The sequence below is a fragment of the Halictus rubicundus genome, chromosome 1 (assembly GCF_050948215.1).
Source record: "Halictus rubicundus isolate RS-2024b chromosome 1, iyHalRubi1_principal, whole genome shotgun sequence".
NCBI lineage: Eukaryota > Metazoa > Arthropoda > Insecta > Hymenoptera > Halictidae > Halictus > Halictus rubicundus.
In genome coordinates, this window is record NC_135149.1 from 17868160 (window position 1) to 17889963 (window position 21804).

The following is a 21804-nucleotide window of genomic DNA, read 5'->3' on the forward strand; positions in this document are numbered from 1 at the left end:
TGGCCCACGCAAGAACACTATATTGCTTTCTTTTTTTTTTACGCCTGTTCTAGATTCTATGCAATTTATACAAGAGAATGTCTTCAGACTTGTTTCAAGAATACTTCATGTGATGTATGTGAAGGAGAAACTTTGTGATTATGCATTGTTGAACTTAGTGCACTTTACTTATTGCATGAGGCCACGTTTGATTAAGGAACTTACTGAGCCAAGTGAATTGCATTACTATCAAAAATATTAGCGATGGCATGGTCGTGTATGCGCTTGGGGTAGTTTGTGATCTATAAGCAGAAATTTAGCTTCAAACGATGAAATGTATATGGTTCTTTTACCGACAAGGGACATTAACAAATTGATATGAAACCACCTTTTTTCAGTAATTTGCTCGCAGTGAAGCATTTGTTATCCAAGGTGGGTAATGTCCCTCGTAAACATATTTTTGAAAGGATTCGATTATGAAATTGGTTCATCTAACAATGATTATAGATTTGTTTGCATGCGATAGAGATCCTATCTACATCTAATTGAATAATTGAATCATGACGGAATCGCTACAAGCTTCTTTCGCTGTAGATCTAACGAAAAAGCGATGGACTATCCCCAACCGAATAGAGAGAATAAGAAATTTGTAATACCTACTCAGTATTACAGGCAAGGCATAAAAACCTGGAAATATAGCTGAACACTGCTTATGAGATAAGATTGCCGTATTAAGTGTACTCGTCGGGGCAAAGATATAGAAGGATGGTGGTCTTTCGATATTCGATTCAAGTAGTCGTTATTATTTCGTTTAATGGATGATACAATTGTTTGTTGAGCTATGTCGATCTATATCTTTGCAATCTATTTGGTAGAAAACAACCTTATTCGCACAGGAGACCGAGACGCGGTGTTTACTCGATGCAATTCTCTTGGCTGCCTAAATTCCCTCGTTTGTCTGAGACAGCGATGTCTGTCGTGAACTGGGCAGGCTTGAATGTACGATGGGTGGAAGAAGCTACTATCAGTTTCTTCCGGGGACTCATTTCTATCAGATCTATCAGATGGTTCGTCCGTACCACTGTGCTCGAAAAATGGGTCTGTGGGCATGTATGTAACACCTTGCACACTATATTCCATCAGGCGGTGTTTCATTAGGGGATGAGACGAAAGATGGATAAAAAAAAAACAAAAATAGAAGCGGGAACGTCTATGAAAAAGAGAGAGGGAGAGAGAGAGAGAGAGAGATAGAGAGAGAAAGAGAGAAATCGTCTTAGGTCAAGTACCACGTCGCCAAGCAAAAGGTACAAAAAGGATCCTGTTACCGTCAGTGTCGTCACTAATGCTCTCGACCTCAAGGTTGTTCATTTCATGCCCACATGGACCACTTAAATATGTCGCGCACAGCGGCATGTGTTGCGGATTACATGCAGTACTACAATCATTAATTAACCTGTGAGCAGGAAAACCACTGCTGGGAAATCCAGTTTGTCCAGTGCGTCTGGCAGCATAAACAACGTACAATGCTACTTACAACATCATCGATTTGCCTTTGGCAATCCCACCTCTATGTACGCCAAGGACTTTGATCGATTTGACTAGCACATATTGGCAACGATTCAATTGCGGTCGAGAATTGTAACTCTCGCTTCCCAGCAAAGCGAAGGAACAAAGAGACTTTACGAAACGTCCTCATTGTTAGAGATGTGGTTGCTAAAGTACTGCTTAGAATTACACCGTCATTTCCTCAATAGTGTTCACGTCGTTCGCTGATGCTAACACTTTGGGGACGGAAGACATCGTAGCTTCGCCAGTGGTATAATAAAACTTGTCAATACCGTCCCAAAGGTGTTAATGTAACGAATCAAAAAATCGAGCGCGTACCTTCTGAGCTCCTCTTGACTATGAGCTAGTGCCTGTACTACTCGTTCCAGCCTGATCGATCGAGCGGTCAACGGGGATGCCGCGTCGCTGCCACCGCTTCCTGCACCACCGGTGCTGTCTCTTTCGCTCACCGAATGTAATTCTTCACCTGATAACTGTAACTGCGAATTTACACATACTATATCGTCTTCTGATGTCCCTAACTAGCTAACGCTAACGCGGCAAATAGAACAGTCGCTGACCTGGCTTGCAGGAAGAGATTCCGATAGCTGTCCTGGACTAGTTAATGAGGCGGCATACTGATGGAGGTGTGCCGGAGACATGGATGCTGGTGCCTTTAAACAATTATTAAAATATTAAGACAACAACCTAGTGAAACAAGCGTCAAGTTTATATTGGTTGCATATTTACAGTATGATATTTATGCAAGTAATCCCTATTAGGACTATGATGAGATTTTGGCGTGGATCGCCCGCTCAATGGCGGCGATGCTCGTTCAAGACTTCGTCCTCTCGCTAACAGGTTCATATGTTCAAGACTACCGACGCGAGATTCCAACTCTTCTGCGCGTGCTTCAGTACTTTGTTTCTCTTTCTGCAACATTAATGTTCAAGCTGTAATACATGATACGTTCGCACTGTCGCGTTAATTCGAATCGGAGTATCTGCGAAAAGTTTCCTTTAACACGATAACACGAAATATCAGGTCATTTTTCTCAGAACTAATTTTTCATCCGATACAAATCCCATTCGAATGAACACAGCAGCATAATCTATGTATGTTCACACATAAAGACATGGACGTTTGCTTACCTGAATCAACCTAATTTCATTATTAATTGCATCTAATTGTTCCTGTAACATTACCGCTAACGTTTGAGCATCCGAGTGACCTGTCGGACTAATTACATCGGCCGCGCAGCTGAAGAGACTCTCGTTGTCCCCGTCGCCTTCTGCATCGCTGGAGACGTCAAACGCCTGCTGTACGTTAGCGAGGACATGCGCCTGCTGCAGCTTCTCCCATTCTTGTTCTGCCAGCGTACGGGGTACGTAATTCTGGTAGAAGTAATCAGAAAATGTTTAATTTGCATAGAGATCTCCAGTCTGATAACTAGGCATGGGATCAAGTTCAATTTGTGCTTATGAATTCGAGTCAATCTCAGTAACCCAGTTTCGTTCCTCGAGTTTCGATTATTGACCTCGAAAATACATACTTTCGTCGTATCCTCGTCGATGGTAGGTCGCTTCGCCGTTCTCCTTGGCAGAGAGTGCGTGTCGAAGCTACTGTGACTCGCACTCCTTGAGAAGGATCCAGGATCCACTGCGTTGGGAGACAAACTTCTGGTCAGTGCATCTGTCTGCTGTATGTTGAACGCGATTTCCTGTTGCAGCATCTGTCTCTTCACATTGTCGATCTCGAGCCGAGCTTTTCCCAGCTCCTTCACTATCTCCGTCTTCTCGTTCTGCAGGTCTTCGGCCAGTTTCCTCGTCTGTTCCAGCTCTTGCGTCAGCGTATTCTTCTCGTTCAACGCCTGCATTCTTTCCTCCAGATGCGCCTGTAGTCTTTCGTTCGACTCTGAATGGGAACACGAGAAGATGGTAGATTACGAGAGTTTCTTAACCGGTACCCGAAGCGAAATGTACAGCAATTACCGGATAAAAGTTTATCAACGGTCGCGCTAAGCCGCGTGTTATGCTCCTCGTTCATTTTAAGTCGTTGATTGACACGCATCACTTCCGCGTTCTTTTCCTCCAATTGCGTTTCTAATCTCTGTATTCTGTCCTCCGCACTGCCGTGCCTTTCTTGAGCCTGCTTATTAAACGATGCACATAATTAATATTACCGTAGAAAACGCGAAGCTATAATGTATAGATGATTTAATGATCCTTCCTTCGATATACAAGTACATGAAAACTGATCAACTATTTCAGGTCCCGAGCGAAAAAGACGAGACAAGTCTAAATAGTCTAACTTAGTGAAAACTGTACACGTGCCTTGTACACAGTATTCTAAAGAAACGTGACCAGAAAAATGAAACGATAAAATACTAACAAGCTCCAAAAAATAATCACATCGATTGCGTTTGTTTGGTATATTCAGTGTTAGATTGAAACTGGACGGATTATAATATCCTTTGACACGAGAATTGTACGAATTCCAACATTACCTTCTCTGTACGAGCCCTTAGCTATTACCATGTTAATAATAAACTGTAAGAAAAGGCTGAGTAGTGTTTGTTGTTTGCATGGCAGACAAAGTCAGGTACTGCGTGAACAGTGGTATAATATACACGGTGGGTCATGTTCAAAAAGATCATCTAAATATCTCGCTTGCTTTTGATGGCAGAGAAATAAATGCACTAGATGAAATGTACTTGATTAATAGTTTGGTAACCTAAACCTTGTTTTTTAAAAATTAGAATTAAAGGAATGACCTGTACAAGTTTCATCAAATGCATTTTTTTTACTATCGATAGCAAGTGAAATATTTATGTGAGCTGTTTTGAGTGCTCCACTCTGCATATTTGCGACAAGAAGAACACATCACTGAGAGTTCGAATATGTGAATTGAAGAGTAGAGAGAATCGTATATCTGAGTGGCAAGCAATCTAGACAAAGATATATATGTATATATATATGTAAATATATATTTGGGGAGAGTCGACAGAAGTGCAGAGGAATAAAAAAAGGACAAATTGATGATGCAACGACTTAATTCCCCTGCGTACCTGGTTGGGCCTCCTCACCTGCGTCAGAGCCTCCATCCTCTGCTTTAATTGCTCTTCCATTTCGGGAAGCTTGGAATACTGTGCCAATTTCTGTTCTGCCAATTCCAGTTTTTCCTGTATAGCTGCTATCTTTTCTTCTTGGAGCTGAAGAAGGTATTGAAATCAGTGACGGATTATGAACTGGAGTATGATAAAAAAATTAACGAGTAAGGACGCGAATGGACTTCGACACCGATTACTGTACAGTAGGGTGGTCCTTATTTTTCGACTTGAGCGAAATCAACAACCATAAGGGCCCGGTCTTCGTAGATTCACGATAAGGTAGAGTGACTACATTATCGTCAAAAAATTATTGTACACGTGCCTCAAGTTTTCCTTTACCTTTAATTGGGCCTTCTTGTGCTGCAGCTCCTGTTCCAATTTCTCGTTGAGATCATGGCTACTGGAGGACTCTCGTTGAGCCTGGAGGTACCGCTTCTCGAGCGTCGCTATCCTTTCTTCCTGATCCACTTTCTGTGCGACATTCTCATGCAAATCTCTCTGCAATTTCACGTTCGTCTCTTGGGTCTTCAGCAAGTCTTTCTGCGCTTTCGATAAGGTTTCCTCCAACTCTGCCACATGTCCAATTAACTCTGCCACCCGCCGTTGCCACGTGCTCAACTCTGAGCTCTAAAATAAATGGTTTCACTTTGTTATCATTGATTGTTTAACCGCGTGACCACCGACTATAGCTGTATGCTTGTAATAGGAGTATGGTGTTATCCATATCAAGGACAAAACACAGCTACTATACATAGTCTGCGACGAGAGACAGAAACTTTTGTCGTTTGTCCCTGAGTCGTGTGGGAGGGGTGGGTGTTATGCGACAAACCGTCTGTCACAGATACACTGTATATGTCTGTCATAGATTGTATATGTGTTAACGTTGTTTTAGTATTGTATCGTGTTCGTCTACGATTGTTGCGGTAATAAACCAAGCTGTTCATACATAAAATATCTGCTCGGGGGAGAAGAGAGGTCCATTCTTAGTTCACTAAAAACCATGCGAAACACGTCGAACATCGTCGTCATAGTCATTCCACAACATGCCATCGGCTGCGCCGCTTCGTATGACGCAACACAACAGGAGAGACATAGTTGTGCAAAAAACACGACGTCACAAAATCTGTTGTGGTTTCTATCGGTTAATCTCTTATAAGAAAAAAAAAAAAGGAAACGCTTGCTTCGCAAGTGCATTTTTGTAAAGGTTCTATCAGAGAGTTACAGAGTCAAGACTATCAAAGTATCCTTGAAACACTTTCCAGTGTCTCTTCGACCATGCACCATAAGTAGAAGAAAAACACATAAGGAAAGTTTCTATCTGTCCGATATCAAAACGCTTCGGCAAACTTGTGTCTTCAAAAACACATGCAAAGGGTGGGGGGCGGGGGAAAGTTTGTTCCCAAAGTCGGTTACGGTATTCCCTCGCTCTGGCGACGCACAGTTGAGAAATAGAAAATGGAGCACTCGTTCCAGCCTCTCACCAGATCAAGGGAATACTGACACGGACCAGCTATGGGACTCGACAACAGACGGTTACGGGAACAGTCAAGCGATACACTCCCGTATGGTGTTACTCCACCCTACTCGCCTCTGCGACGTTTTCTACCCTCCACTGCCATGCTGGAGTCTCGGACTTTTTCAACAGCAGTAATACTTTCGATTGTATTAGGTTGATGCATATGAACTTAGAAGATGAATGAATTTTACTTACAACAAAGTAATGTTCCTTTAACGTTACTATTAAAAATCGGACGTTTCATATGCAACAACTTAACACATCTACTTATCAAAAAATCAACACCCCACACAAACTGTACATTTTTACAGAGGATGGAACCTTCCCTGTGGTGATTTAATCGCGAGTCCAGCTGGGCAGTGTAGGGTCGAAAGAGCCGTGTCTCATCGAAGATCTACCTGGATCTCCCTAAAAGACTGATCATACGTACGCACAGATCGATTTCGCTCGGTTCGACGCGTATTGTCATACCTGCTTCTCAACGGTAGCTTGCAAATCAATTACTCTCGTCGTGGTGTCCTGGTCCGCCGGGTCCAGACTGCCATTGCTCAGCCTACTGCCAATTTCAGTCGACCTCTCCGTACCTAGTTTTTGTATCGACTGCGGCTGTGGTTGTTGTTGTTGTTGTTGTTGTTGCTGCTGTTGCTGCTGCTGCGGGTGTTGTTGCTGCTGGTGTTCTTGCTGGCCTGCCGCCTGCTCAGTCTCATTCTGCCCGATCACAACACTACATTCAGAATGCCTCGCTCGCATTGCCTGCCCTGCATCGCCGCGCGATCTCCCAACTACTACGGCTAGACAACTATACGCGACTAAGCCACTACCGTGCACTAACGCAGACGCACTCTTATGGATGCAACGATCGAGGTGATTGACGAGCACACGTGGCAGCCGAGCTCTGATGTCGATCGGTACAGATTCGCGCTCTGCGATGACGTTTGATGTTCGAGGAAGATGCTCGTGCAGCATCCACGCTAACTTTGTTCATTTGGAGTCTCCTGTGAGCTCCGAAATTACTAAAAATGGCCTCAAACCTTGGCGTAGACAACCAGAATGTGTCAGTACAGTGGTTGATAAACCCGAGAAACCATTGTTTATCTCCTACGTTAGATTGCATATCATTTAAACTATTCCTTATTGTCTTGAGCTTAAAACGTTCGTTACCAGCGCCATAGGATTATAACATATATCATTATGTTCAGAGAATTTCTAATTTTTCTGTGACAATATTTTTGTTCATGCTTCATAAGAGGATACGTTGCATTTAGTCAAATGTTATAGCCTCTTTTTTGTCCTAGTATTAGAAACCAAAGAAGGAGGAGTTCGAATGATACGTAATATAGAAATTCTTCAAGGATAAACAGTGGTCCCCCCTTACTTGTGTCAGCCACTGTAGTAGAAAATATAGTTTTCTTAATCTTTTCAAATTGGCCGCACGATTACCTTGGTCTCTCGAGCTATACGATTCTGAATACGTCATGACTGCAGTTCTAATAAAAGTTTGATCCTCTCTGCGACAAGGTTCGGTGCTATGCTCACACGATTATATAAAAGATTGTGTAATTGCGATTATGAGATCGATTTTTCAAGCTATATGCCCGGTTACATACTTTTCATTTTATTTCCTTGCGCATGCAGAGAGGATCAAAAAGGAAGAAGGCTTTTCCTCGATGATTCATGGAATGAATTCTGTGACGCTGTTGGATTTGGTGACTCGCGAATGATCGAACGGTTTCCAGGATCTCGAGAGAGCTAAAATCTGTGACCAATGACTGAATCGATCGATAACCAACGGCGAGATTAGAAGCGTGTATTACATCGCAGAGAGAAAGAAAGTAAGAGAGAGAGAAAGAGAAAGAGGACGATAGGACCCCGAATGGCCGCATCGAGCGAAAGTTTTATCGGCGACGTGAGATAGTATGCTTGGATCATATCAAAACCCATGAGCATGCACAGTGAACGAAAAATGAAAATCATAAAAGAGGTCGCATGGATGCAGCTTTCACGACGCTCAATACACGTGGAACACCTTTTCTCATGTATCCATGATGATTGTGAAGTATGAGGGGCAGTGTGTGTGAGATATTCTGTGAGTGCGATTATGCATGGGTGGTGGTGGTGTGCGGTATATCGTATCCACGTTTCTCGGCTACCTTGTTCTGTTGCTGGCTGTCTTCCGTCTGCCCGTTTTCCTTCGGCCTGTCCTCGATGGCCTTAGGCGCGTGCCCGCTCATTATGTATTGCTGGAGCTGCGGTTCAAGACATTTAAACGATCAATATCGTCCGCAGTTCGATCACCGTCCCTCAAACGGACCGGTCCGACAGTAAAACTACACTGCGGATTTTTACCCACTCGTGATATTTACAAACGTTTTGAACACAGGTGAGCATTGTCCCACCAACTGAAGGGGCTACATACACCTTGGAAACAAATCGATTTTTTAAAAATATTTTTTAATTCGATTCTAAAACTGAAAACTATGGTCGCCTAAAAACCTTTTTCGAAATCCGAAATATTGATATTTTTCTTTGAAAATTACAGTGTATATGCATGAAAGTATGTACTTTAAGATACATATACACGTTTTATAATAAAAATTATTTTCCAGGAAGTAGAAATTCGTTTCACGCCTCCAGATGTACGTAGCCTCTTAAATTGGAGGTTGGGTGCGACAATATTGCAAAGGTCAACTTGCGTATGTCCATATTTACTTTAGCATAAATATCCGTAACAGCAAAGCACAGATAATATAAATTTTCGTTATCTTCTAAGGAATGGTCAACGACAAAGAAGTTCTAATCGTTGTAGATGCAAAGAGAATGGGTAAGGGTTTAAGGATATTCTTGCTTTACTTTTCACACAGGGGGTGTTTCGCGATCATAAAATAAATTCGCCCCTCCTCGGCGGTTTCCACGGAATGGCCTATAAAAATCCGCAGTCTAGCGACAATACTTAGGGAAAGAAGCGGTACCTCCTGTTTGGTAATGGCTAGTTCCTCCTCCAGGCTCTTGTTCTTCTCCTGTGCCATGCGCAGACGGTCCCGCACCTGAAAATTGGTCGCCGGTTATTAAAGGGTATTTTAATGAACCTATTATCTCGCATCTTAGCAGCCTCCGCCCGCGAGACCGTTCTACGTTTAACCCTAAAACAAGGGACTCGTGTAGTTCAACCTCTGTTTCGCGTTCGTCTACCCTTGCAATTAGTGTCTAGGTCCTCCAGATGTTGGAGTGCAATCTCGTGAGTCATCTCGGGAGGATCTTGGGGCCATCAACTCGCTCAAAATTAGGGTTCTACGAGAAAGAGGAGGATCTTGGAGTTTTTCCGCGGAGACGTTCTCTACTGGCCAATTTTTTCGATTTGAAAATCATAGAAAAAAATTTTTTAGTCGGCTCGATCTTAAAGCAGTCGGAGTCTACGCCCGAAATTCTACGAGAAAAAAGAGGGTTTTGGAGTTCCTCGAAATCGCGGGAAAATTTTTTAGCGAACTCGACCTTGAGTTGGTTAGAGTCTACGCGAATCTAGGTTCAGGGTTAAATCGGAATCGTTGTTGATCCGGTTGCAAGGTTGAAGGAAACGTCGTCGAACAATAGATCAGAAGTTCTTACTTTCTCGTCCAGAGCCTTGTGGTGCTCGAACAGACTTTTCAGCGCTTTAAGCACCTCGGCTTCGGACGACACTCCAGATTGAGTGACCTGCTGCCTCTTCATCACAGTGGTCCTGATGGACCGTTCGTGCCGCGAGACCAGGCATTCTAGATGTTCCAGCAGAAGCTGTAAAAACGAAACAGACAACAGACAATGAGCAATATCGCGGGAACAAGTGCCGCATTCAAACTCTAAAAAGTATTAGAGCAGACGCGACGACGACGAGGCTCTCTACGTACGCGAGTATTACTCCGCTCCGCTTTCAGCTCCGATATCTCCTCATCCCTCGCTAGGATGCCCTCGCGGGCCGCTGCGAGCTCCTTTGTTAGCTGAGAGAACTCCTGAAATCAGAAACAGAGCATCTGTCACCACGTGCCTCGAGAATGCATCTCTATTAACCCTTCTACGACCATCCTTCTGTCTTTTCTCCCCTGGCGATTTTGTGGAAAAATGTTTAAGCATTGCCCACTTATGTCGGAAGGAAAAACAGAAAATTATCACCAACCAATCTTACATTATAGTCAAGGATGATCTGTAGATAGGTTAACGTCTCAAGTTTGTTCATATATTTGCATTATCTGCACTGCCGAATATAAATTTTTTGCGTTTCCATAACTAATGATTCTTATAGATTTTGATGCGTTATATGCAACTTTATAAATTTTTCCTTTAATCGCGAAAGCTATACAAATAATTCTTACGTAGAACAGTCCTGTAGATTCTTCCGAATACAACAGTGTACTTTACCACAACATGATAAACGTTTAAGCATGTTCAAATAATATTTAAAGAGGTTAACGCAACAATTTTCACGGACGTTATCGAAAAGCTAAAAAAAAGTTAAAAATTGTAGGACAGAGTCATTAAGAGAAACAAAAAAAAAGTTTTAGTAATTCAATAGATCCTTTTCAGAGGCTTCTACGAATGTTCTTGCATTTAAACGTTTCGAGTCAGATCGAAAGGCAAAGACCACAAAGAGCCAAGTCATTCTTTCGTTGGACCCGATGCTGAATCAGAGCATTAAGAAGGAATCAGCTTCTACCAAAGAAGATCAGATCGACAAGTAGTTCTACTTCTGCGTCGAGCAGTTCGCAAGTCGCAGACTGAAATATTTTAGGGTACCGCTCACGAGGGAGCTCCGTCACAAAGTTTGCCCCTCTGGGAGGCTGCACTTTCATCTTCGTACACGTTACTTCCGCTCGACATTCTAGTTGAATGTTGTATATTTATTTATAAGTGCCGCTGATCGATACCGGGGCTCCGCTGTTGCAAAACAACGCGGACCTGCTGGATCCATTCTTTAAAGGACAACAGGGTCTCCTGTTGATCAAAACAGATCAAAATGCTTATGGAAATTCCAGTTCCAGGAGATTTCTCAAAAGATGAAAAACTTGAAGAAATCAAGTCATCATTCTGAACAACTTTTCCCTATACATGTTACCGCCGCTCGATTTTAGTTTTCGAGATATTCGCCAAAAGCTATTGCTAATACTGTATTGAACTTTTCGTATTCTTGCACGCTCCGTGGCAAGGCAAGCCTGTTCCGGCACAGCGCCTGTTTACTTTTTTTTTTTTTGTAAACCCGCTGTGGAGATGAGAGAGAAAACAGGGTCTTGCTTTCAATTTTGAAAGACTACTCCTCGATTTTCGTATGCATGGTCGGGCCGGTCCTCTCCGCTCCCTCCACGACCTACCCACAACTCATTCTATTCACATAATCTTTGCATTGTAGCTGTCATCCAGAATTTGATCTAGTAATGGAAAAATCATGCGAATAGAATGAGTTGTGGTTAGGTCGTGGAGGAGGCGGAATTGGGTCCGGCAGTCAGGCCAGCCCGACCACGTATACGAAAATCCAAGAGGAGTCTTTCAAAATTGAAAGCTAACCTTATATATGTATGACCAGAGTGAGACCTTGCATTCTCTCTCGTCTTCATATCGTGTTTACAAAAAAAAAATTTAAACAGACGCCGCCAAGAAACCATCACTCTATTCTTTCTTCCCCTTCTTATATATATATGTTGTATATTGCGTATCTGTTATTAATTTTATGTTTGGCTAGAAATCGGAAATATTTCGGCCATCATACCCAAACAAGCACAAAAACATAACATTTGTAAGAAGCAGAATACGTTGCGAACGCCGTTAAGCGACCGCCTGTGTTTATATACGAAAATCCAAAAGAGAAAATTCAATACAGTATTAATAATAGATTTTTGCGAATATCTCGAAAACTAAAACCAAGCGGCTATAACATGTACAGGGAGAAGTTGTTCAGAATGATGACGTTGACAATATATTTCAAGGTCATCAAAATCGGTGAGGAGGACCAACTTCTGTATAATTACCGGAAGTTTCTTTTTCGTCGCCAATTTTGACTTTATTTCGTACATGTTCAAATTCGTCGAACATTTTTGTTCCGTGTACTTGTGTGCGTTGAGACGAATCTGTAGATTATGATTCACGTTGCCCCATTTCATTGACTAACAGTGTAAGCTCAGAATACATTACAGAAAATAAACAAAGAACCTGTATAGAAGAAAAAATTGGATCCGTGGCCGATAGTAAGTGGAAATGGTTCCTCGGTAGAAATTATTCAGGATGAAGATTCTCCATAATTGTTTTAATCAGAACATTGATGTAACAGGTTTAAACACTTATTTTCGGAGCAGGTATCCAGTTATGAACGGACAGGATCCCAATTAGGAACCTGCCAACTTTATTCCCTAATACAAACTTAGGTAATCTCGACTTCTCCGAACGAGACGGAGAGAGAGAGAGAGAGAGAGAGAGAGAGAGAGAGAGAGAGATGGTTCTGTCCTGTTTTTCCGTTTATCCGTACCACTCGGGGAGCTCCAATTTCCACGAGACTTGGAACGGAAAGCTGGAAACACCTCGACCCGATTAAAAATTGACCGATTAACGTCGATTACAGGGAAAACGGTTCCGTTTACACCGGACAAGGAGCCGGAGCCCTTTAAAGGGGTACTCTGATTTTTAATCTTCGAAAAATCGATTTACCTTCTTTTACATTTTCCTTAAGTATAAATGTTGTGGACTGTGCGTGAACTTTTATGGAAACCGTTGCCACGATGCTTCGACCTGTAGTTGACTTGAAATTTTGAGAGTATCTTCAGCACGTACCCTGTCGTCGTACGAACTGAAATTTTTCAAATCCGTAAATTTTTTCTTAATTTTCTTTTTTCGTGCTGAAGACCACAAATATTTAACAAATCGATAATTTGACTTCAAAATGCCGCCACTTTGTAAATAATCAAGAGTTAATTTCTTTCAGTTCGAGCCATAACTTTCGGAAAACGTCGATCCATGTATTCTAAAACATACTCTGTCAAAAGATATATAACATGTAATTTTTATTACTTTTACTTGAAAAAATTCACACACGCGCTTCAAAAACCAATGAATACGTGTGCAAAATCCGAATACAGCAGGTTCGATGGTTTTTCTGAAAAAAATTCCTAAAAATTCGCGCAAAAACGTCCTCGAAAATAAGAATACCTCCTTAAGCCGTCGCCGGATATCGTTCTCGGGAAGGGTGAGAGGGGGGGGGTGAGGGGAATATCGATGCCGCTTGCAAAGAACTCATTATCCCGGAAGAGGCTGATTAATTACGGTCGGCGGAGGAATCCTATTAACCCATCGACAGCGAGAGCTGCGAGCCAAATCATCGGGAAATACAGGCCCGGCGAGAGCTGGGCTACACGAAGAAGGAGGGTCCCGATTTAAATAACAAGTTCCCGAATCTTAATTATTTCGGCCGCGACTCGTGAGATCTCTTCGATCACGATCCCGGGGCAAGAGCTCGGTGATTGCTGTGCTCCCGTGTACGGGATCGAGCGAACAATTCCCGAGCAATCTGGCCGAATATCGGTCCTCGATCAATTTTCCAAGATTAATTTGCATGTAACAAAGTTTCTCACGACCGTATCAATTTGCCGGAGGGCGAACGCGTGTGAATCGTTGCTGCCGGATCAACGGCGTGTACACTTGATCCCGGTGACGAATTAATGATTTGTGATTGTACGCCGGTGAACGTCGAACAGGCAGGCGCACATGCAATAGGCCCCATTCAATGTTCATCGCCGCCGATTAATAAGGAGAAACTAATCCTCTCGAATGGTAATCTAGTCGGGGACTCCGAGGTGCGTTTCCACGAGTAGAGAGGAGGAGCGGCAGCACCGAGAAACAAAAGCCGCGTGAACGGTGTACACCATTGTCCAATTTCGAGGAAATTAACGACGCACAGTACGGACAACCCCTCCCCCCCCCCCACTCACTTTGTCTAATTGCGATCCGCTACGATGAAGCTCGTCAAATGCACTCAATGGGAAAACCGATTCCCAATCGAAATCTCCTCGTAAGCTTTCTTACTGGAGCACGTCGAATTTCGCGATTGTTTCGAACGCTGCTTAGCTCATAAAGTAAACAATAACACAATTAAGACGATTTATGCAAAAAGTTAAATTCCAAAAATGAATTATTGTTACGATCAATTGAAAAACTATCCCCATTTGGAGATGGCTTGGTGCAATTCATATGCACGATGGGACTCATGGTACGCAATGGGTTAATACCGCCAACGATTTTAACACTACACCTACCACGGTCGGTCAAATTGATCTTTTCAAACTTCTGCGTACAATTTCGTAGATACAACATTATCACATTGCTATTTATCTTTACGACTTTTCTGAAAGTATGTATACAATGTATTTCTCAGTATTTATTTCTCGTTTCTTATTATTTTTTTCCAAGAAATATAATATATGTAGCCTGTCCTGCCTACCACGTCCGGTCAATTTGACCGCACGAGATAATATGGTATTTAATCTTATAAACCTAATCAGTATAATGTAAGGGTATTCTCAATGTGACATGACCAACTCAAAATAAATGAGCGGCCTCATTGAATGAGACGTTGTCAAGTTGCGCGCGTGCATGGTTGATAATACTGTTTCATGACAAATACATCCAAACCGCAAAGGTGGACCACACAGTACAATTTTGGAAATTGATGAGAGTGCATCGCAGTATATTTTATATAATTGGAATTATACAAAAATAAATTTGTGTAGGGATGCAAAACCGTTAAGCGCGATCAACGTTGGCGTTTTTGCCGAAAGACACCCGCGGATCGCTGAAACAATAAACAGCTGACAGGTGAATGCCGTAGCGCGTGTGTGCGAAAGAATGAGAGCGTGAGTGCGTGAGAGAGAAAGCGACGAAGGTACGACGTCCGCGAACTCCGTATATGAGCCGATTTGTGTGTATGTGTTGTGACGATCGGCCTATACATAGATAGGTCACGATCGCGAGTCAGAGTTGAAGAGTGAGAACTGCGAATCGAAATTGTAAATAGAGAGAGTGAGAACTGCGAGTCGAAATTGTATATATATATATAGAGAGAGAGAGAGAGAGAGAGAGAGAGAGTCGAAAGTGTATACGTTAACAGTTAAAATATACATACATATATCGTTAGCCACTGACACCACATAGGATTACCATTCTAACCAATAGAATTGACCAAATCCTTACATTTGTATCGTCACTTCATGGAAGTTGTTCGTCTACTAATTCATTCGGCAACAAATTGAGTATTATATACATTTAATTATATTAACAATAATTTTTTTTAAGGACCGGTCATGTTGACCGCGCACGGTAGGAATAGGTAGTATACAAGAAGTGTCGGTAGATTTAGTGTTAAAGTAACTCGAGAGTTTGTATCGATAGTACCTAATATGGTATCTGCAGTAGAACGATGAAGATAATCGAATTAAAATGAATATAATGAAATGAAATGTATTCCAGGGGATACGCAATCTCGGCAGCGATCTTTGGTCCCGGAAGGAAAAATGAGGGTGAAGGGAGGGAAATATTAATTCTGCCCCGAATTAATGGCCGCGATACGTGCGCGACGGGATCGGTAGGATTCCAGATAACGACGTCGCATCGTTAATTGCTGTTCCGCCGGTGGAAATACGTGTCCGGCCGTGCAAAACGATATGTCCCACCGCGGGGAAAAATTCCGTTTAATTACCGACCCGGTATCTTTCGGCTACTTGTTGCACGAAGAAGAGAATGATCGAATTACTAGACTGCTCGATTTTACGCATTTATGACAAAAATGGGTAGGAAAAACACAAAACAGCAAAACCAATACAATATAAAACTATCGCTGCATCGTTTTCAATCTATTAAACCTACTAAGAAGGGAATTCAATTTCTATTTTGTTCCAGTTTGTTGCAATTGACGTAGGGAATTTTTATTTTGCATAAAGAACCGCGGTCTATTAATGACTCGATTCGTAACCGGCCTTGGCAATAGACCTTCACAAATTGATCACACCCGAGCGCAGGTGTTCCAATAATTTTGTGAATAAAAATAACTTCATTTCTCCCAACCCGTGTCGCCGTGTGCTGATACATGTTAATCGGTCGGAAGTGATTAACATCGCAGTTAAATATTTATTCTGTAGTAATATCACCTCGCCGAGAGCGTAAAATTTTAATTGACCCGAAACACGTTCAATTAACGTTTCCGTGAATGGGCTCACGAACGAAAAAGTGTGCGCGAGGGAACGATTTTATGACGATCATTGTTGACGGCCAATAAAATTAATCGTTTACAATCAAATCGTTCTGCTCGTTAATCCTGATCATTTTTATATAATACAATGCAGTCGCGGGGAGGAATAAAATTAACGCGGGGAAGATTATGCGGCGATAAACGCCGGCGTGGTGTAGTTTAATATAGACACTCTGACATGATAAAAATTAATGGTAGCGTAATCAAGGATCGCTGCATATAGAACGGTGTAAAATTGCATTCACGAGCAGCTCATTAACTTTTACCGACCAATGAAGGGGTTCTTCGCTCTGGAAATTCGGGGAATCATGAAACTTTGGGAATCTATGGAGCAAATTCGGTAATTATATAGAAGTTGGTTCTCCTGATCGATTTTAATGACCTTGAAATATGTTGTCAAGGTCATCATCCTGAACAACTTCTCCCGGTACATGTTATAGCCGCTTGATTTTCGTTTTCGAGATATTCGCAAAAATCTATTACTGTATTGAATTTTCTCTCTTGGATTTTCATATATAAACACAGGCGATCGCTTAACGGCGTTCGCAACGTATTCTGCTTCTTACAAATGTTATGTTTTTGTGCTTGTTTGGGTATGATGGCCGAAGTATAAATACATGAAAGACTAGAGTGACACCCTCTTTTCTCTGTCATCTCCACAGTGTTTACAAACAAAAAAGTAAACAGACGCCGCGCCGGAACAGGCTTACGTTGCCACGAAGCGTGCAAGAATACGAAAAATTCAATCCAGTATTAGCAATAGATTTTTGCGAATATCTCGAAAACTAAAACCAAGCGGTGGTAACATGTATACGGAAAATTTATTCAGAATGATGACCTTGACAACATATTTCAAGGTCATCAAAATCGATCAGGAGGACCAACTTCTATATAATTACCGTAAATTCGATTTCGCAATTTTAAATAGCTGGTGAAATTCACTTTGGGGAGTTAACATCAATCCCTATAAATTTAGCTCCTCACAAAGTAAAATCCAAAAAAATTGCTCAATAAATATCTATGACCAAAGTTTCATGATTTCTCCTAAATTTTCGGAACGGAGTAAAAGTAAAAAAGTTAGTAAAAATAGTTGGTTCTAGCAAGGTGTTTTTACGGTCTCGAGTGTGGTAAATTGCAGGTGCGTGGAGGGGGTGTATCGATTGCGTGGGCGACGTCACGATGTCATCGAAACGGCATCGGAACAAGCGATAATTTCCACGCGATATCGATCGCTGGCGAACGCGATGCGTACGTAAGATGGGATTTAAAGTCGCGTGCGGACATGCAGTTTGCGCCTACGGTGCAACGGACTGTGAGAGTTATGCAGCTGCAGTTCGTTAGAACTGCACGATCCCTGGCCGGCGTGGATTGAGATATTGAAATTCGCGTTCTCGCCGGTGGAAACGGACGAGCCTCTGTTTCCTGAAAACAAATTGCAGCCGCGATCCGAAAGATTTGTGGAGACCGACTCTCCTCCCCACCCCCACCCCCCTCTCTCTCTCTCTGATCGCGGTACCAATTAAATTTAGGCGTTTATCATTTAAACGTTATCTCGCTGTAAAAGCGCTCGCACTTTTTCCCAAAAACGATTTTCTACTTAGAAAAGCTTCCGCCTATTTTTATTAATATTTTGGATTTTGTTATGGTATATTTTGAATATTTTCCAGCGGAGTTAGCATAAGCCTCTTTAAAAGCTAAATCGGCCCGCGTTTACCCTAAATACAGTAAACCCTGCTGTGTGTAATGCGGTTTCCGTCGAAAGCCCGATTTAAGGTCAATTTACACTATACGGCATGGATCGGCACGTACCGTCAACGGAACGAACCGTCACCGGCACGACAGTTTCAATTAATTTCATTAGCGGTCCCAGCGGATTCTTTCTATTAATTAGACAGTACCGAACCGATTTGGAATATTATTAGAATCGCAAACGGTGACTTTTCCCTACGCCGTCTCGTCTGGTAGTTGTTCCTAAGAGGGTCAACAATTATCAGCAATTGGCCGACGTGAAAACTCTTACTGATTACACGATTATCCAGTTAGCCTTGCGACCCGAGAGAGGTTCCCGCGGAACGGGCCGATCGTTTCAGCTTAATTCCCCAGCGCTCGACCGTGGAAAATAATTAGAACCCGGCCGGGTGCCGGCTCGCTAATTAACCGGTTGTCTAGTTGCACGTCCTATTTTCGGCCCGAGTCCGCCGCTTATCACTCGCCACCGTTCATTCATTTATCTCTATCGTTCCGTTTTTCAACGTCCGCCGACCGGCTGCGCGCGCTCGCATAACGAGAAAAGCGTTTGCGAAAGACGCCTCTACTCCGAGGGGATCGCATTAGGCTCGTGCCCGCGATTATTATTATCAATTCAGGAGAGAGAGAGAGAGAGAGATCCGATCCTTCCCAGTAAATATTCTTTCTTGCTGAATCGCTGACCTCCCGAACAAGAACGAGGTCGTGGAACCGTTTCAAAACTTTTTCCGCACATTTTTATTAATTTTTTCCCCGTTATATCCTTGCCAAAATCGATGCTCCTCATTCATTTTTCTTATACGTTCTTCCCCTTTTGATGGTTCTATTATTCTATTGTCTGTTTATTCTTCCAATTCTGCCCTCAGTGCCCTCGTTTGCTTCGTTGTGTTCAAACATTCTGCTTTGTTGCGTGGAGTAAAGACATTGTATGTTAAAATGTTCGGTTGGTTTGTAACAGATTAGAGATTGTCCTAAAGGGCAGTTACCTGGCACCGCAGAAACCGAGAGCACGGAGGCCACGCCCACTCGGTGCAAGCCACGACTACTCTACACCGTTGCCAACGGCGTCAACCTCACAAAAACAAGAACATCTTCCTTCTGTGACCTTTTCTTGCTCCCTACTAATTTTTAAATGGAACTAAGCTCTGAATGCTACGAACGGAAAAACTTTAGTGAATCAAGGGCGTCGTATCGCGAATTAAAATTGAACGAAGCAATTTCCCGGGGGCCACTGACCATTTCCAGCCGGAGTCCAGTCCACTGCAGTCCCCTTATTTTTCAGCAAAGGATCTTCCCGCGATCTGGATCCCCATATCGCGGTGGAACCGTGAGATAGGATCAAAGTGCCGGCGGACTAGCCGTGGAAAAACGTCGGCGAGTACTGATTGCGAGGAACGGGAGCAGGCTGAATGTGCCAGATGCGAACGAAAGCCAAACTCAATTATTCGCAAGGTAATGGGACTCTATAAATAGTGGCGTCGGATGCGTACACACGCAGCATGGATGGTGCCTGTCGCGTCGAGAATGCTCGAGAAGCGGGGGGGGAGAGAGAGAGAGAGAGAGAGAGAGAGAGAGAGAGAGAGAGAGAGAAAGAGGGCACAGGGTTGAAACCCCGATTCCGACCATTCCAATGAATTTTCAAGATGTCGCTTACGTTCGTGAATGAAATTAAGGGAAATGTAGGTCAGTGGGCCGTGAAGGCGAGTCGAAGGGACCCCGTGCACGCTTTACGAGCTGTAGAACTGGGTTTGATGCGAATGGTCCGGCGATAATCGTAACGAGGGCTGTCGTACGATCGAGTTTTACCGCGGCACGGCTGCCTCGTAAAATCTGTCCTGCTCGTAGGACGGATTCGACGAACGAGCACACGGTCGTGGCACGATCGTTTCCAGACTCTCCGGAAGAGGCTACGAGTTTGCTTCTTAAAACGTTCTCGTGATTCTCGGACAAATCGCGAGATACTCGCACGCGATACATCCAGATAAGAGTCCTTGTTACATAAGACGAAAATGAAGAATAAAGCAAAAGATCTTGCTGATCCGCCAATAGCAGCGTGCTTAAATCGCACCAAGAAAAACAGAGACAGAACGGAGCTGGTTTTCTACTGGTTGACTTCGACTGTTAATAATCTGATCATTTTCCACTTCATCTCGAATGAAATTTTCCTGGATTCAGAGAGAACTTAGATTCTCAAGGACGTCTTACGTTGCCGGTAATCGATTAATTGGTTCAAAGGTGCCGGCAGCAGCATATTAACCGGCTCCGATTAACGTCAAAAGGATGTTCTCCAAAGGGCGGATGCCTCGAAACGATAATAAAAGCCGAGGAATTTAATATCGAACAGGGTCCGGGTATCGGAGAGAAATTCCAATTTACATTTCCTGATTTCCATCGTCCTCGAGGATCCAGTGCCCCCCCCCCCCCCCAGGGAATCCCGGTGGATCTTTCGGCGTGGATCATCGCACGACGATCTTCCCCTCGGGCTGGTTCCGCTGGACCGGCACGGCGCGTCCAACTCGTAAACCCTGAAAGAGGATACTATTCGCCGGCGGTATTTAGCGCGGCGAAGGAATCCTCTGGCCGTATCGTGTCTCATTACTATTTTAATAGTATGAGCTGGAAGCATGCAACGCGCAATAGCCGCATAATAATCACCGACCGTCACTTTATTACGTGACTTAACAGTAGTCCAACGTGCCCGGGGGCAAGGAGGCCTGCTTCACGGCCTCGCCTTGCCGTGTGCCAGGGCCGGTGTCGTTCACGACGATTATTGTGTCGTCGTAGAAAAATTATAAGCCCTCTGGAAAAATTCTAGAACCTCTGGAGAAGTTTTAAGATCTACCAAAACATCGTGGAACCTGTAAAAAAAATTCTAGATGCTAAAAACGGTAGAACTGCTAGAAGAGTTCTGGGACTCATCGAGAAAACTATATGGCCTCGGCAAAAATCATAGGAACTATACAAAAAATTTTGGGACCTATAGAAAAATTGTGCGACCTATAGAAAAATCATAGGACCCATCAAAAAATTGTAGGGCCTGTAGAAAAATTCTAGAGCTTTCCAAAAAAATTCGCAGCAAAGACTGAAAACTGCCTGCATAAAAATGGCAAACCAGTCGATCCGCATGACCCATGTGCCATGGCGCAATCTCGAGAAGGAACGAATTTACGACAGCCTTCGATATTTATGTCCTTTCCATACCCACGTCCCATAGCGACAACAGTTGTACGTTCCCAACATTATTGCCGGGTCCACGCCGTCGGACGGAACAATGAATAAAAGATGAACGAGTTTTTCAGCGGAACGGTGTAAGGATTCCGGCACATTAAAATTAGTAAAAAATTGTTTATGCGTCTGCAGGTTATACTGCATCGTGTCTGGGCCGGCTGGGGATAGGTCAGTTCGCTCGTCCCTTTCACGCGCGTCTGTTACCCGCGCAATTTGCATTTAAATGAATTCCACTCCGCGTTTATGTTTATATCGGATCAGCGAAACGCACGGACAAGAAGCTGAACGGGCTCTGTCTAACAATCCTCCGAGCGAGCATTCATCCTGTCAACAACTTCGACAGAGATTCCGTGATCGACGTGCTCGCCGGAGGAATTGTATCGCCGATCTTCTCTACCAATAAAGATGAACGCTGGGGTTCATTGTGAC

General features: G+C 43.2%; 1 protein-coding gene across 12 annotated transcripts in view; it reads right to left on the reverse strand.

Annotated features, from left to right (window-relative positions):
- Liprin-alpha (PTPRF interacting protein alpha) overlaps positions 1–21804 on the reverse strand; it is a 64241-nt gene that overhangs the window by 7835 nt on the left and 34602 nt on the right. For 4 of the 12 annotated variants that reach the window (XM_076791393.1, XM_076791384.1, XM_076791318.1 and 1 more), the window contains exons 2-15: positions 10031–10132; positions 9753–9917; positions 9119–9193; positions 8300–8395; positions 6621–6857; positions 4973–5260; positions 4592–4735; positions 3516–3675; positions 3077–3438; positions 2676–2918; positions 2275–2457; positions 2106–2198; positions 1864–2024; positions 1433–1480 (exon numbers count right to left, since the gene is read on the reverse strand). In XM_076791393.1, coding sequence (XP_076647508.1) covers positions 1433–1480; positions 1864–2024; positions 2106–2198; positions 2275–2457; positions 2676–2918; positions 3077–3438; positions 3516–3675; positions 4592–4735; positions 4973–5260; positions 6621–6857; positions 8300–8395; positions 9119–9193; positions 9753–9917; positions 10031–10132 — 2357 coding nt within the window. The remainder of the gene's footprint in view (positions 1–1432; positions 1481–1863; positions 2025–2105; positions 2199–2274; positions 2458–2675; positions 2919–3076; positions 3439–3515; positions 3676–4591; positions 4736–4972; positions 5261–6620; positions 6858–8299; positions 8396–9118; positions 9194–9752; positions 9918–10030; positions 10133–21804) is intronic. The other 8 variants (XM_076791412.1, XM_076791402.1, XM_076791377.1 and 5 more) reach the window with 5 other exon arrangements.